Raw genomic sequence first — 16,536 nt, forward strand, 5'->3', positions numbered from 1 at the left:
ATGAGCAGCTGAGTCCAGTGACCTGCAGTGAGCCCTATGTGGATCATGTGTAGACCTTGGTTTCAGTCCCTGTTCATGTGACTCTTATCTCTCTTGCTCACATCTCTTCTTTGCTATACCCTTAGCCAGGACCTCAGACCCACTTCTAGGTAACAGCTGAAATTAAGCCTCTCTATCTATACCAAGCCTGGCCCCTTTATCATTCCAGCTTAGTCACATTGTTTCCATGGGGCCAGGAGGGGTTGGGGTGAAAACCCAGAAAAATGAAGAGTAGCCCACTGGTTCAAGGTCCCCCACCCAACTTGCTCCTTGTGCCCACTCACCACCAGAAAACCTGAAACATGGATAGAGAAGCCATACATTTACTTTTTATTATTATAGCATCTTCAGTGACAAGATCAACAATGGATAATTTTAGATTAGTCTGGTGAACTGAGGTCAAGGTGCTCTTTCTCCTGAAATGCCTTAGCTCTTCGGGATGGTTGCAGCTTGTCATATTTACTCATAAATTAGTACTTGGCAGATGTACAAGGATCTGTTTATTGCTGCATCCAGGCTGCAAGATTGTTTAAAAAATTTTTTTATTTTAAAATAACTATAGATTCACTGTAAGTTGCAAAAATAATACATAGAGTCCCCACACAGCCTTCTCTTAATTTCCGTATATGGTTGTTACATCTTATGTTAACTCTGGTACAATTTAAAAACCAGGAAATTGACATTGGTATACTATGTATACATAGTTCTGTGTCATTTTCTCCTATGTGTAGAGTTTATAACCACCACCACCATAACAGGATGAGTTGTTTATAGCACCACAGAGAGAGATCTCTTGTGCTACTATTTTATGGTCCTGCCCACCTTCCACCACCTCTCAACTGTGCTAAAGCCTGGAAACCCCTAATCTGTTTTTCATCACAATCATTTTGTTCTTTAGAGAATGGTCTAAAAATGGAGTCATAGAGTGTGTGACCCATGGAGGTTGGCCTTTTTTACTCAGATTAATGCTACTGAAATCCATCCAAATGATTGCATGTATCCATAGTATGTCCCATTTTATTGCTGAATAGTATTCCATGATATGGATACACTAGAGTTTAACCATTTGCCCACTGAGAGAAACTTGACTGTTTTTAGTTTAGGGCCATTACAAATAAAGAAGACTGCTTACGTTTAATGTAATTATTGAAATGTTAGGATATAAGTTTGCCATTTTATTTTTTGTTTTCCTGTTTATGTTTTTTCCTGTTGTTCATTTCTGTTTTCTTTTCTTTTTCTTTTTTTTCCTACCCATGTATTACTGAAAAATTTGTTAAAATTCTACTTTGATTTATCTACAATACTTTTGAGTATATATCTTTGTGTAAATATTTTGTATAAATTTTAGTTGCTTGACGGATTGCTTTATACATACATAACTTACCATAGGCGACTGGCGTAGAGACTTTACCAGTTTGAGTATAAAGACCATAAGTCTTTTAAGTCTTAAAGTCTTCTTATAAAACTTTAATTTTCTGTGACTTATGTCTATCATTTTCTTAAACATTTCCTCTATATATGTAAAAAAAATTCACCAAATATTTCCCAAAGTCATTTTCACACATAAATGGTCTAAAGCAAAGAGAGACAAAGTGAATTTAAGAAGCAAGTCAGTATCTTGGCCAGCACCACAAGGCCTAGCTTCCAGAATGTTCCCCTTACCACTCTCTTTCTTCTCCTAACCGAGGGCTTTTCTTCTTCAGAGTCGTTTATCCTTGTTGGCTGATTAGTCTTCAAGTTTTTGCCATAAACTACTCTAGGGAGATGTTGAACGGATCCTGGGGATGGAGACACAAGAGACTGAGGTGATTTTACTCCAGGTCATGGAGGCAAAACACAGCAAGATGTCACACAGGGATCATTCATGCCTGGCTTTCAGAGCGGGCAGGGACTAGGTTAGCCTAAACGGGGTTTTTGTTCTGTTTGAGGAAAGCAAAACCTCATGGTTTTCCTAGCAAGTGTTTTAGGCTTAATGCAATATTCAGGAAAGAAAAATGACTGAATAAAGAAAATGTGCAAGATGACTCCTGTTTTATCTCCAAACTCTGCTTCATTCTGCTGCCAGGGTTTCCTGGCTAACAAGGTATCTACCATGAACATCTCTTGTGGCAAATCAAAACCTGCCCATTTATTTATCAGTCCTGGTGAAGGTAAACACATTTATAATGCTTTCCTAAGACATGGCTGTGAGAATGAAAGCATTATCAAGCACCAATGATGGCAAATAAATGTCATCTTGCACACCAACCATTCAGCTGGCAGTGAATCCAGGACCAGTGCTTGAGAGTTGTTGAGGACCAAGGGCCATGGAAGAAGTATGGTGTTGGGGAGCAGGCGAGAGAGTAAGGGGCAAATGCGTGGTCCAGAACAAGATCTGCCTAGGGGCACAGGGAGACTTTTTTGCTTCCTTCCTGTTCTCTTCCAGTTCCTTTGAGTGACTAAGAGGGGAACATTAATGCTAAAGAAAAAAAATGTCTCCAGGGGTTAGGAATGGAAATGGGTAGGATCCAAATAACTGGGCACCGCTCTGTGTTTGGATCATGTGTCCTGCATGGATTCTGTACTTCTTGGTGAGAGATGAGGTTGCTAAAACAGAATGGCTACCTCAAGGACATGCTCAAGGCCCCACATGCTAGGGGTGCCTCCTGAGCCTAAGGCAGGACATCTCATCATGTACTTCACAGATGAGGCTGCTCTGTTCGTCTTGGGAAGGGCTTCTGGGAAATCACTTCTGGGGGAAATGTAAAGGAGGGTACATACTCTCAGAGCTGACCACGAGGCAGCGAGACAGATTCTCTAATATTCTACTGCTAGATACATAAATGTATAATCCTATTATAACTATTTGATAGCAGGTATCAAAAATTATTTTAAAAAACATGCTTCTTATTAACATTTGCAATAATAAAGCTACAGCAAGAAAACAATGCAGAATAATTTATAAAGTCTTCATGGTAGAGACTTGCCTCACAAAATTATTTCTAGGAGTGAAATTCTGGAAACAACTTGAATACCCAAAAGTAACTTATGTGTGTTCAACAGGCTCACAGATGTTTTAAATTATGGTTATTAAGACCATGTACCAACATGGATTTCAAAGCAGGATGAAAATGAGATAAATGTTGTCATTTTAACTGCATATAAAAATATATACAGAACCATAACTAGTAAGGAAATCTGTCACTATGATCACTGGCTCACACTGTAGGGCTGTGGATAGTTTAAGATGTTATATTTAAAACTATGCTGGGGTTTAGTTATTTTCATAATGGAAAACATTTAATAAAGGGAAAAGTTGAAAAGGGAATTTTGAGTCATATTTTCAGAGATTTTGGAGAAAGAGTTGCCACAGCTAAGCATTCCAAAGGAAAGTAAGCAGCGAGGATTGAAGAAATGAAATATGCTGTCTGCTGTGCTTTATCATGTGAAAAAGAAACAAGCTAGTCCCACTGCATTAACAGACCCCCCCTGCTTTTCCATGGACCACAACAAAACTTGCCACCAACATAGGAAAGCCTTGATTCGGAAAAAAAAAAAAAAATGATTTCCTAAACATATTTTCCTTGATCCTCCCCTTATTTAGGCAGCGGGAAGGGATGAGTGGGTGTTAGTGACTCGTACAGAGAAGGTTCTCTCCACCATTGTCAATTCTACCCAAGACTAACTGTGACTAGGGACACCGTCCAAAGTAGTATTTCAGCTTTGAGATGCACCAAGCTTTAGTTCATGCAGAGAACTGACTTCTGCTGAGTACTTCCTCTGTGTGCTATTTGCTATAGGTGCGCAACAGCCCTTCCAGTTGGGGCTCATACTATTCCCACTTTACAGATGAGCAAACCAATGCTAAGTAAGGTGTCCAGGGAAATGAAAAAACCAGAGCTGTCCTGGACCTGGATCTGTCCAGCTCCAGAATCTTTGGCTTTTCTCTAGGCCAGGCCAGACCTGTGTACCACTTGGCTCTGATTGCCTTACTTTCTCGGACAATAATCTGGTCCTGTCTTCTTTCAACTGGTCTGCCCAGGACAAGGCAAGCTTTCTCGTGCTGACCCAGTCCCTGTATCTAGCACAGTGCCTGGTAAGGTATTTATTTATTGACTGCACTGACCCATACCTGCACCCATTCTTTCCTTACTCTCACAAGAGTCTGGAAAAGAACTGGATATGAAAAGATGGGAATGCAATCTCATTCATTCACAGCCAGTAAAGAGCTTGCAGATTCAGTCTAGGAAGCTCCTAGAACCAATTGTGCATATGCAGACAAGAGAAAAAAAGGTAAGACTGCCTTTAGTACAAGACATTACCTATCAACACTTAATGATAATATCTGCCCATCTCTGTGGCTCAGTTTGGTCACCTTCCCAAAACTCAATGCCCATCTGCCTTCCTACCAATCCATTCTCTGAGATTCCTGGTCTCCGAAGCCCTGAGCCAAAGCATGCCCACAGAATGAACTCCACATCTGGGAGCTGGCAGTCGGTCCTAAATTGCACTGTGACTAAGAGTGTGCTGGCCGTAATGGCTATCCTGGTCATGGGCTATAGGCAGGAGAATTCTGGGAAGAAGCGGGGATGGATGGACCTTTTCTGATTCGTTGTGCCTATACCTGTGGGTGTGTGCATGCAGAGAGGATAGAAGAGACACAGAATTAAAAGCCCTTCATTCAACAAAATTACAAGCCAAGGAGGAAGGGAAAGGTATTTTATGGGCTTGGCTAGAGGAGCTGTTGCAAGAATAGAGGGCTCCCACAGTTCCCTGTAGATGCCACCCCCTACCTTCTTTCCTCCCTCCCTTTTCCCTTCCTGCTTCAGGGTTAGGGTCCCTGGTCACCTCCAGTCTTCCTGGGAATCCTTGGCCATGGAGTTGGGTGAGACCAAATTGGAAAAGATGGCCTTTTTCGGTGCTCCCGTGGCAATATTCTTGATTTTGTTCAGCTTGTCCCGGGCCTGTTGGCATTTTCTCAGGCAATTTGAACAAAGATCTTTGTCTTCTACCAGATATAAGTTGTCCAGCCTCTTGATGGTATCTAGGAATGTGTCTGACTCCTCCGACTTGGGAAAGGGATTTCGCTTTATGTTGAGCTTTTTGAGCTTGGGGAGCTTGGAGATGCTGTTGGGGATGCTGGTCAGCAGGTTGTCATAGAGCCCCACCTCATGGAGCTCCTTCAGAGCACCCAGGGTGGTGGGCACACTGTCCAGGTGGTTTAGGCCTAGGTTCAAGGTGCGGATATTCTTGAGCTGATTGAGCTCCGCAGGCAGCCCATTGGTGATGAGCCTGTTGTTGCTGACATTGAGGTAGAGCAGAGTCGTCATCTGGCCGAGGGACTCAGGAAGCTTGTCAATATAGTTGCTGTGCAGGTCCAGCCACCGCAGGTTCTGGAACTTGGAGATTGATTCAGGGATTTTTCTGATCATATTCCGGCTAAGGTCAAGCTCATCCACATCATTTAGTCTCAGGATACACTTGGGGAAATTGGTAATTCCCATCTTGCTCAAGTCAAGGCGTTTTCTCCCATCAAATGTGATTTTGATACAATTCTTGGCCACTTTGAGGGTGATCTTCTTGCCCTTAGGGCCTTTCCCGCCCTTGGCCATGTTCTTTTAGTAAGGGCGTAGGTTTGAAGTGTGCTGTTCTGATAGGTGGGTGGTCGGCTTGAGGGAAAAGTCACAAGAAACTGCTATATATACTGTGACAAGAAGAGAAAAGAAGTCTAGTTAGGAGCTGACATGAGGGCACCAGACTCCCCTTGAACTGTAATGCTTCACTCGCTAGTGGTTAAAGGAGAGAATGAGGAGGGTGGACAGAAATTAGGGCATCAGCAGAAGTCACCTAGCCAGAGATCTTCAGCAAATTCAGTGTCCTCTTCGGGGGTGCAGGGTCAGCCAAAAGGATGCTCAATGTTCCTCTGGCTGTGCCATTCCCTGACATACGAATCTCTCCACTGTCCTGGGCTCAGGCATACCCCACCCCCACACACCACCACCAAGGGCTACGTTTGTGTGTGTGTGTGTGTGTGTGTGTTTTCTTGACTATCTGCTACTTCCCAGACCCTCACATAAATCTAGTGTTCCCTTACAGTTATCCCATGAGTCCCTAGGGTGGGGACTGCTGAGTTCTCAGAAGCAGCACAACCTGGGTATGAGGGAATAGGTGGGAGTGAATGGACTCACATCTTACATCTCTCCTCACCTTCTTCCCGGACCCAGAGGCAACAGTTGGGCATGAGCTACTGTCACTGCAGTGTGTCAGGAACAGCAAGAGAGCATCTTTCACTCGGCCCGCAAGTGCATGTGGGTGCCCACACCTCTGTGAGGAGGCTGGAGGAGCCAGGGTTGAGCTTGGCAGCAAGAGAATGCTGTCTTTTTCTACTTCCTACCCCCATGCTTCCTCCCTCACTTCCTTCACGCTGCGGCCCCAGGGCAGACACCTCTGCACTGACAGGTCTGATGTTAGCTATGACTGCTGCCCTATGGAGAAGTAGAATGGACAGAGGCATGGGTAGATTCTGGCCTCAAAATGCTTGGCTTAGAAGTCTAGCTCTGCATTAAAGAATTTTCTTAAAGTTTCAGTGCCACAGTTATCTCATTTATGAAAACAGCCCTCTGATAGGGCTCTTGGGGAGTGTAAATTATCTAAGCCATAAAGTGCTTACAACAGTGCTTGGCACATAGTAAAACCTTGATTAATGTTAACCGTTAAATATCATTATCAGAAACTTTGCACATATTCCTTTTAATCTCCAACTGTCCAATAAGATCCATAGGATTATCTCCATTGTAAAGAAAAGAAGACTGAGGCTTGGGAGTAAAGAAGATCTTTAGCTAAGAACTATCCTGTCCTATTCTAGGGGCTGTTTTCTAAAACCTGGTGCCCTTTGCTTACTGATTTTCTATCTAGGACCAAGCTCCCACCCTGGACAAAAGCATACTGTCAGGAGACACATCATTACATTAGCTCCATTTTCCTACAGGCATGAGTGGGAGAGATGTCCTATGATTTCTGTAGTTCGTTATTCAGGCCCTCTATCAGGAACCAAGTTTGCAAAACACATGAGGCACCAGCAATTGGGCTATGTGAGTCTATCATCACACATTTTCCTCATTCAGTAATCCTCAGTGTCAAAAGGAAGTGGGTAAAAATTACCCTCCAGGGGCTTACTATCAATCATGCTATTGCCATTCCTAGCTAAGGTCAGAGGGTCCAGCCCTACACAAGTCATCCTGGATCAGAGCCTCCGGGGATGGAGATCTTCAGAGTAAACCAACGGAAGCATTCTTAGCTCTCAGCAGCACTGGTGTTCTTTCAAGCAGGCCTTGCAGGCTGAACCCAGTCTTTAGAAACAAGGAACTAAGCACATTCAGGCATAGCTGGCTGGTTACCAAAGACAGTACCGTGTTTACCACTGTTGCAGTTTTTACATCATGCAGAATTGAGGAACCAGAAAGGATAAAGCAGGCTAAAACTGATGGCTGGGATTCTAGCTGCAGTTAGGATGGAACAAGGGCCCTCTTCCCTGTCTCACCGGTTGAATGCGGCTAAAGGCCCCAGACAGAACTCCTGGAGCAGCTCTTGGAGGATAAGATGAAGGCTAAGGTTAAAAGATATCTGATCATATGGTGATAAAGAGTATCAGACAGATTGGAAAAGTAACTCAAAATAAGACCAACTTTGCAGCAATGGTGATGGGAAGATTTACAAGAAAAGCCCCCTTCTGTGCTCAAAACCAAGAAAGGGGGACTCTTGGGGTTGTGGAGAATGAGGGAGATGTCCTGTTTTTTTTTCCCATTTGTTTTTTCCATCCTCTGCTGGCTCAGCTCCAGGCAATCTCGTATCACTAGAGTCAGCCAGGCAGGCAGCTAAAACTCTGAGGGAGGAGAACAATTGTCTCTGACCAAACTTCTGTCCCAAGGAAATGGATGTTGCTTTTTTCTCTTTACCCTACTGCCACTTGGCCCCAGAGGCAGAAATAGTGGCAGGGAAGTACACAGCTGATTTAGAAAATAAAAATCCCAAGATTCTATCCAGAAGACCAAGGAGGGAAGCCACTCTTAGAGCCCCAATGGGTGACTGTAAAGAGGAGGGGGTTTAATTAGCTTGTATATGAACTCCTGAACACACCCTGAGATGTCTATGCATGGAGAAAACCATGAACAAGATCTTTAGTACCCAATCCCAAACTGTGAACCCAAAAGCTTTGAATGTTGAGCTGAGAGGTAGATCACCGCACAGATCATTTCAACTGATGCTGAAAAAAATGTATGACAAAAGTTAACATCCACTTATGAAGGCTCTTAACCCAATAAAAGACACGTGCATGCACACACACACACACACACACACACACACACACACATACCCTATATTTCACATCATACCTGGTGACTGAATAAATGCTTTCCCCCTAAGTTTAGCAACAAAGCAAGAAGGTAAACCCTCAGTGTGCCTATTCAACATCATATTGGAAATTCTAGCCAGTGCAATAATGCAAGAGGAATAAAAGGCATACAGATAGGAAAAATGAAATAAAACTTTTTTACTCACAGATAATCTGCTTATCCACCTAGAAAGTTCCACCAAATTTAAAAAACACTCTTGGAAGTAATTATTGAGTTTAGCAAGGTTACAGGATATAAATTAACACCTTGGTTAACACACACAAAAAAACGTATGTATTCCAACAAGAAACAATTGGAATTTGAAATTTGAAAAATAATAATACACAAATAAAATTTGTGTATTTCACATAAGTAATAAAATTTGTGTATTTCATGTAAGTAATAAAAATGTACAGCATTTCTGTGATGAAAATTATGAAACACTGATGAAATAAAGCAAATAATATCTAAATAAATGGAGAAACATAGCATAAGTTGAAAGACTCAATATCATGAAGAATCAATTCTATCCAAATTGGTCTAAAGATCAATTAAAATTCCAGCAGGATTATTTGAATGAAAAGATTTTAAAATTTATATTGAGGGGTGCCTGGGTGGCTCAGTGGGTTAAAGCCTCTGCCTTCGGCTCAGGTCATGATCCCAGGGTCCTGGGATCGAGCCCTGCATTAGGCTCTCTGCTCTCAGCAGGGAGCCTGCTTCCCCCACCCTGGCCCACCACCTGCCTGCCTCTCTGCCTACTTGTGATCTCTGTCTGTCAAATAAATAAATAAAATCTTTTTAAAAAATTTATATTGAAAAGATAAAGAAACTAGAAATCCAAAAATTCTAAAAAAGAAAACATCAAGTTAAGGGAATCATGCTTTCAGTTTTAAAATTTATCATGTAATTACAACATGTGGTGTTGGTGAAGGGACACATACATAGATCAGTGGAATAGAAAACAGATCCCAGAAATTAGAGCCACACAAAAACAGCCAAATGGTCAAATTATTTTTGACAAAAGTTCAAAGGAAAGTCAATGGAGAAACAGTGAACTTTCCAACAAATAGTGCTGGAACAATTGGTTACCCACAAACAAACAAACAAAAATAATCATCTCAAACTATTGAAATGAACTCAGATTAACTCAAAACGAACCACAGATATAAATGTAAAGTGTAAAACCAGGAAACATCTAAAAGAAAACATACAAGAAAATCTTCATAAGCTTGAGTTGGGCAAAAGTACAATCCATAAAAGAAAATATTGACAAATTGGACTTCCACAATATTTACAGTTTCTGCTCTGTAAAAAAAAATCAAGAAAAAGACAAGCTATAGAATGGAAGAAAATATCTGTAGATCCCAGGTCCAACAAATAACTAGAATCTACAAAGAACTCAAGGTCAACAATAAGAAGACAATATAATAAAAATAGAATGCCCAAGAGATTTAACAAGATTTTTCACCATAGAAGTTACAGGGTTGGCAAATACGCCCACAAAAAGTTGCTCAACATCATTAGTCACTAGGAAATGCCAATTAAAATCACAAACAGATACCACTGCACAGCTATTCGAATGTCTAAAATAAAAAAGCAAAAACCCTTAAGAAATCTAAATAGTACAAAGATTTGGTGAGGAAACAGCAACCAGAAAACTCATGGGAATTCAAAATGTTCCTCCAAAAAAACAGTTTGGCAATTTCTTATAAAATGAACTGTATACTTGCCATACTTACCCAACATCTCCCCAACTAGGCAATTACCCTAGAAAAACAAAAATTTAGGTTCACACAAAAACTTATGCATGTGTTTATAGCTGCTCTATTCGTGATTGCCAAAACCAGAAGAAAACAATCCAAAGACCTTGCAGTGGGTGGGTGGATAAAGAAACTGTGGCATATCCTATCACGGAACACTGTGAAACAGAAAGAGGACAAATCTGTTGATCCACGTGACAGCTTGGATGCATCTCAAAAGCATTTTGCTGAACAAAAGAAGCCAATCTTCAAAGCCCATATAATGAATGATTCCACGTAATGGTGTTCTGGAAAAGCCACAATGATGGTACAGAAAACAGAGGAGTGGTTGCCCGGGACTAGAGGCAGAGGAGGTTTGACTAGGGGCAGAGAAGGAGGGAGTTTTCTGGGGCGCCGGAACTGCCTGTATCCTGATCGTGGTGCTGGTGTGAAACTGTACATATGTTAGAGCCCAGGGAACTGTGCACTAAAAAAAGGAAAGTTTACACAAATTTACAATTTTTAAAAAACTTAAAAATACTTAGGACTCTACTTCTGCTTCTGTCCATTGTGGCTCCTTGCTTGGCCTGGTTTAGAAAGCCTGCAACTTTTTTTTTTTTTTTAATTTTTTAATTTATTTTTTATTTATTTTCAGCATAACAGTATTCATTATTTTTGCACCACACCCAGTGCTCCATGCAATACGTGCCCTCTATAATACCCACCACCTAGTACCCCAACCTCCCACCCCCCCGCCCCTTCAAACCCCTCAGATTGTTTTTCAGAGTCCATAGTCTCTCATGGTTCACCTCCCCTTCCAATTTCCCCCAACTCCCTTCTCCTCTCTAACTCCCCATGTCCTCCATGCTATTTGTTATGCTCCACAAATAAGTGAAACCATATGATAATTGACTCAACTTTTGATGCGCCCACATAGCCCTGTTTTGCCCGGTAAAGGGCATCCAGATAATGTACCACGTGGCATTGCTGTGGCACACGTGCATATCAGCGCAGGGAACAGCCACCCACAAGATGGCATGTCAGAGCAACTGCCCTACTGCACTTGAATTGAAATCATAATTTAAAGAAAGATGGGCCAAGAGCAAGGGAACCTGTGTTCTGATCTTATGGCTAACAATGACTTTTCTGCGTGGCAAGGTGCCAGATTTAGCCCATAAAATTACACACTTCCAGCTAAATTTGAGCTTCAGATAAACAAAGGACAATTTTTAGTATACATTGTGTCCCAAACATTGCATAGTTCCATATTTTATTTGGCAATTCTGTCTCCCGGGCCTGAACAATAGTAAAGTTTCCTTTGTTCGTGACCCTTGTGTTAGTCCTTTGGGACTAATTTAAGCAAATCGATGTACTTATTGCCACATTCATTCGTTTGTTCACTCACAGAGGAAGTATGCTGAGAGCCTATTAGTTGCTGCACAGGTGAGCAGTAAAGAGGGCCAGTCCCCAAGCTCCAAGGGGTAAAATGTAGATTGTTATTGATTCTCCTATTGAGCTCCCCAAAGCTCAGGGATAAAGTTCAGCTCAAATACAATAAACATGGGTTAGAGGAGCCCTGGATAAGAAGAATGCTTCCAGTACACTGAAGACCAGCCAGGTGAGCCCTGCTGAGTCTGTTCCCCAGAGCCCACCCACACCCTGATGAGAAGCCCCCCAAGTTCTGATGATGGGAAGGCAGCAGCCTGGAGCTGCCCACAGAGGACTTTTCCATTAAAGAGCTTCTCTCCAACAGGCCCTTTAGCTCCAAGCTTGCTTATGAATTGCCTGCAAGGCAAAGCAGGGGCTAGGATAACAGATGCTGCCACTTCCCCAGCATATCTGGGGCCGCAGTCAGCTCCAGGCCAGGTGAAGCATGATCAGCCCTCACCCACTTCATACTTCTTCCACCTTATCTGGCTGGGGACCTTGCTCTTTGCTATAGAGATTAGGGTGTGTTATATTTGCTCAGAGTCCATGAGGACCCTCTAAGCTGCTGAGTACCATTGGAAGCAGACTAATGCCAGAAGCCCCCAAAGGCCAGGAGTATCCCTTCTCTCATTCAACTCGGAATGGTCAGCATCCTGCCCAGTTCTGCCCATCAAGTAGGAGAACAAATATGGGCAAAAGAATTGTAAAACTCATGATCTTTCGATTCAACAACAACTGGTTAGATGGTCTGATATTACCAATTCACAGAATCCTCAAATGTCAGAGTGGGAGTAGCAACCCACAAAAGGGCAGCTGGAAAACAGAGAAGGAGATACAAATTGATAAATGGATAGACGTAGATGGATGGACGGATGGATGGATGGATGGACGGATGGTTGGAGAGATAAGAGGTTTCATATAATGAATAGCTGAGAAGCCCTAACACAATAAGTTTTTAAATGCACTGGGTCTTTTTGTCCTGAACAATTGGTTTTTATACTTTGGAAAAACTGGACCAGTTGGTTGACTCTAATTTCTAATTAATTTTTCTATCTAGTCATCGTGAATCAAACAGCATGGTGGGACACCCCGTGGATATCTAAATTAAAAATGTAACAGCAACCTATATTTTCATGCCATCAAAATATTTGCAGGCATTTTTAGTTGTAAGATTGTTATCATCACTATGCTAATAGAGTTTATCTTGTGTGTTGCACTCATGTGTCTTTATATTTGTAATTAAGACTGACTCTGTATATATCTGATATCTTTAACATCTCGCTAATGTGATCTCACAATAATTATTTCACTCTTGACTAATGCATTGAGACACAGGACAGACACACTATAGAGCCCAAAGCCCAAAAGTCACAGCTGTTTCCCAGCCAGTATTTAGAGCTAACTTAAAAAGTTAGCTCTAGGGGCACCTGGGTGGCTCAGTGAGTTAAGCCGCTGCTTTTGGCTCAGGTCATGATCCCAGGGTCCTGGGATCGAGTCCTGCATCAGGCTCTCTGCTCAGTGGGGAGCCTGCTTTCCTCTCTCTCTCTGCCTGCCTCTCTGTCTACTTGTGATCTCTCTCTGTCAAATAAATACATAAAATCTTTTAAAAAAGTTAGCTCTAAATACTAAAAGTCTAAAGCTCTAAAGGTCATGCTGTATGAGTGAGAAGTATCTTTTGCTTGCAGGCCATCTCTTAAGGGGAAATGATGTAAACTTCCTTCAGTAGAATCAGTCATTCCAAAGGCACTGCATTTATTCTCTCTCCTGACTTTCATAAGACCCATTCCCTGGACACATAAGGAGCCAGCCTCCCCTCCACTGTGACTACCCATGTGGCTTCCAATCATTCCATGTGCCCTCTGCCCCTTCCCCAAACATCTGTGTCTTCTCATAAGAGGCAGCCAGGTGGCAGGTGAAGATGTGGTTGTGTCCTCTGGGACCGTCTGTGAGCTGCCCTTGGACCTTCTGGCCAGGGCTCCAAAATAGGCACTAATGTTTGACTTGGGCCCAGTCTGCCCTGGGGGAAAGATTTATCATTTGTCCAGTGCCCACCCTGGGCCAGGAACTGTGCGTTCATCTATTTGCTTTACAGGGTAGCTGGTTTCCGGAATACAGGCTCACTGGGGGGTGTAAACATGAAGTGCTTTTATTTTTTCCATTCCTGCCCCCAGCTGTGTTATGTTGAGCCCCTCTTTCCTGTAGGCAGAAAGACAGATTACTAGGAAGGGGATAGGGGACAGACTGGAGACAGAAGGATGTCTGCGGAGCTCACAGCAACAGCTCTACCATACACATGGCAAGAGAGATGCAGACAGCAGGCGTGGAGTCTTACAGGGCCCCCACGATCATGCGCATTTTCTGACATCATCATCAGATCCACTCAGCATCATTCACTTGGGTGACATGTCGTGGCAAGTCACGACTGCAGAGCTGCGGCTGAGCCCTTCCTCTATCTCTACAGCAATGACTCAGAGGTTCATTCTATCTTTAGAATAAGAGAACTGAGGCTCAGAGAATCAAGTGACTTTCCCAAGGTAACACAGACAATGTAGCACAGCCAAAGCAAACACAGATATGTCTGATACCAAAGCGTACGATCTCTGTGCTATACTAGGCTGCCTTTCTTTCCTCTGTCTACTGTTGCCATTGCTCTAGCAATAGGAAATACTATTTCCTATATCCTATTCCTAGGGTGGGTGGGGGCACATTGCCAGCCCCGTGACTCCAAGGAGAAGAAGGCATTCTGGAATCCTAGCATTCCCAGGGCAAAATATACCTAGAACAGAAATTAAAGCTGCTTGTCCCGCATGTCCCCAAAAGATGTGCCACCTCTGGCTTTGGAATCTTTTGTCCCTCGGCCGTCCCCAAGCTCCCCCATGGTGTGAGCTTCTTGCCACATTGAACATGTCAAGAATGTGAAGATACAGATTTTTCATCCAGTATGGCCGAGGAATGGTAGCCCCCACCTTCCCAGGTTCTCACCAGAGACTTGGGGCCCTCTTCTCCTCTGGGGGGCTGCTGGCTATGTAGGGGCGCTGAGAGGCTGTATGCAGACCACCAGAAGTTTGATTTTCACTGTGCAGGCTTACTGTAAAGTCTAATCCCTGTGAGTTGCTCGTGTGCTCTTTCCAGACAACAGGCTACCCCCCTGTGTCAATCACATGATTCTCTCTACTCCCTCCCCCTCCCACACGCATGCTCAACCCCTAGAGGCACATCATGCCCTCTGCTTCCCGCCACCTCCCTTAGCCATTTCATTTGGTCCTCACTACCCTCCCTTGAGGTGAGAATAGTCCTCCTACCCAAAGATAAGCACGCCATGGGGGGGAGTGGGGCATGAAGTAGTTTATCCAAACTCCCACAGCTCACCTTATTCCAAGGCTTCTGGGTAGAACATCCTTTCCATGATAATAGAGCTGCAGCAAACAGAGTGTCTGTGTGGGAATCATCAGGTTCACTCCATGTGGCAGTTATCTGGTTAATCGGATCAGTGCGGCTCTAAGTGTCTTCCTGGGCTATTATGCGTGTACAGCTCTGTCTACCCTTAATATTATTTACTTCTCCGTCCTGAGCACCCGTGCGGCTCACTCATGCTGTTATCTGTCAAACTGCCCCCTTCCCCTGGCGGATAATAAGAATTCAACTTTTATTTGGAGCAAAAGTTCCCAGGGGGTCACATGGCCCAGTAACAGAAGATTATGATTTCTTATTGGTTTAATAGCATCTATTTTGTAATTCTGAATGTACTCTGTTTTAATTGGATTTGTTAAAGGAACAAAAGGGAATAGGTGCCTTACGATTAAAATAAAATATTAAGATTATTAGTTTAACAGACTAGAAATGCCTTGTTCATCAGCGAACGCATTCAAAACACACAAACCAACCTCCGCACACAGGAAAGCAGAAGGACCAGTCATTCCTGGCACCCGCAGACCTTTAGAGATGAGCGCTAATTCAGTTTCAACCAACGGGGTTTAAATACTGCTACTGCCAGATAGATGCTATTGCATTTTCTCCCCACGGCCTAGGCCTCCCCTGCAGATAAGGCAATGGGCTCCGAAAAGCGGCCTGGAAGGGTGAAAAGTACAGGGGCTTCAGACCACCTGGGGTGACTTCTGCCTCCCCCTCTACCATCTGGGGGACCCTGGACAGTCCCCTGAGCCTCACAGAGCTTCAGCTCCCCCTTCTGTGAATAGGATCACAAAAGTGGCTGCTTCTGAAGGTGGGGTGAGCATAGGCGAGCCCTGGAGGCCTGTGCTGTGCCTTCCTGTATTGGGGGAGAGGGGAAATCGTGGCATGATCAGGACAGCGTAACTGGTCAACAGTGGAGCCACAACTCCAGCGGTCCCACGGAGTAGAAATCGGATTCAGGCTCCACAGCCCCACGTCTTTACTGTGGCATCTCTGCCTCACCGGGTGCACTTTAGGTTACTTTATCCTGGGGGACAAGGAGACAGCTCCTTGAGCCACAGGACCCCCAAGAATGGAGCCCTGAAGATCGACCGTAAGGGGACAGTTGAACTTCCCATGGCTCTTTTGGATTTACTCATTCATTAACCATAGGTACCTGATAGCCGCTGTGGATGGGCGTGGTTTCATACAGCAAGCCACAGGAAGCGGGAGAGGAGCAAAAGCAGAGAAGTGTACAATGCCAGGTGGCAAGGAGTGCTAGGAGGAGAAAGAGTTGTGACAAAAGAAACAGAGATGGTGCTGGGGGGAGGGAAGGGGGCGTACGCTTCTGGAGAGGGTGACCAGGAAGGGCCTCCTTGAGAAGAAGACAGCCGGGCAGAGACTGAAGGAAGCAGGGATCCAGGGAGATGGGGAGGGTGTTTTGGATGGAGGAAACAGATGGCAAGGCCCTCGGCAGAGGGGAAGGGGGGGACAAGCGCCGGGGAGAAGGAAGAAGGAAAATGGAAGGAGGGTAAAGAGAGAAGGGGGTGGGCGGTGGAAGGGAGAGA

The 16,536-nt window shown here is 43.8% G+C and overlaps 2 protein-coding genes across 6 annotated transcripts in view; one reads left to right on the top strand and one right to left on the bottom strand.

Annotated features, from left to right (window-relative positions):
• Positions 1-16,536, top strand: part of WDFY4 (WDFY family member 4) — a 281,403-nt gene that overhangs the window by 210,222 nt on the left and 54,645 nt on the right. The gene's annotated exons all lie outside the window — the stretch shown is intronic.
• LRRC18 (leucine rich repeat containing 18) lies at positions 58-15,185 on the bottom strand. Its single transcript, XM_059395875.1, has 3 exons — positions 14,948-15,185; positions 4,867-5,722; positions 58-1,817 (listed from the first exon to the last, which is right to left on the bottom strand). Exons 2-3 carry the CDS (start codon positions 5,628-5,630, stop codon positions 1,796-1,798), a joined length of 786 nt encoding a protein of 261 aa, XP_059251858.1. The 5' UTR covers positions 5,631-5,722; positions 14,948-15,185; the 3' UTR covers positions 58-1,795.

This window comes from Mustela nigripes, chromosome 4 (genome assembly GCF_022355385.1).
Source record: "Mustela nigripes isolate SB6536 chromosome 4, MUSNIG.SB6536, whole genome shotgun sequence".
Lineage (NCBI taxonomy): Eukaryota > Metazoa > Chordata > Mammalia > Carnivora > Mustelidae > Mustela > Mustela nigripes.

Excerpts from the sequence above, each read along its gene's own strand:
- LRRC18 (XM_059395875.1), bottom strand. The coding sequence starts at position 5,630 with ATGGCCAAGGGCGGGAAAGGCCCTAAGGGCAAGAAGATCACCCTCAAA. Across the intron at positions 1,818-4,866 it reads GATTCCCAGGAAGACTGGAG|GATCCGTTCAACATCTCCCT; the intron begins GTGACCAGGGAC and ends CTCCATCCCCAG.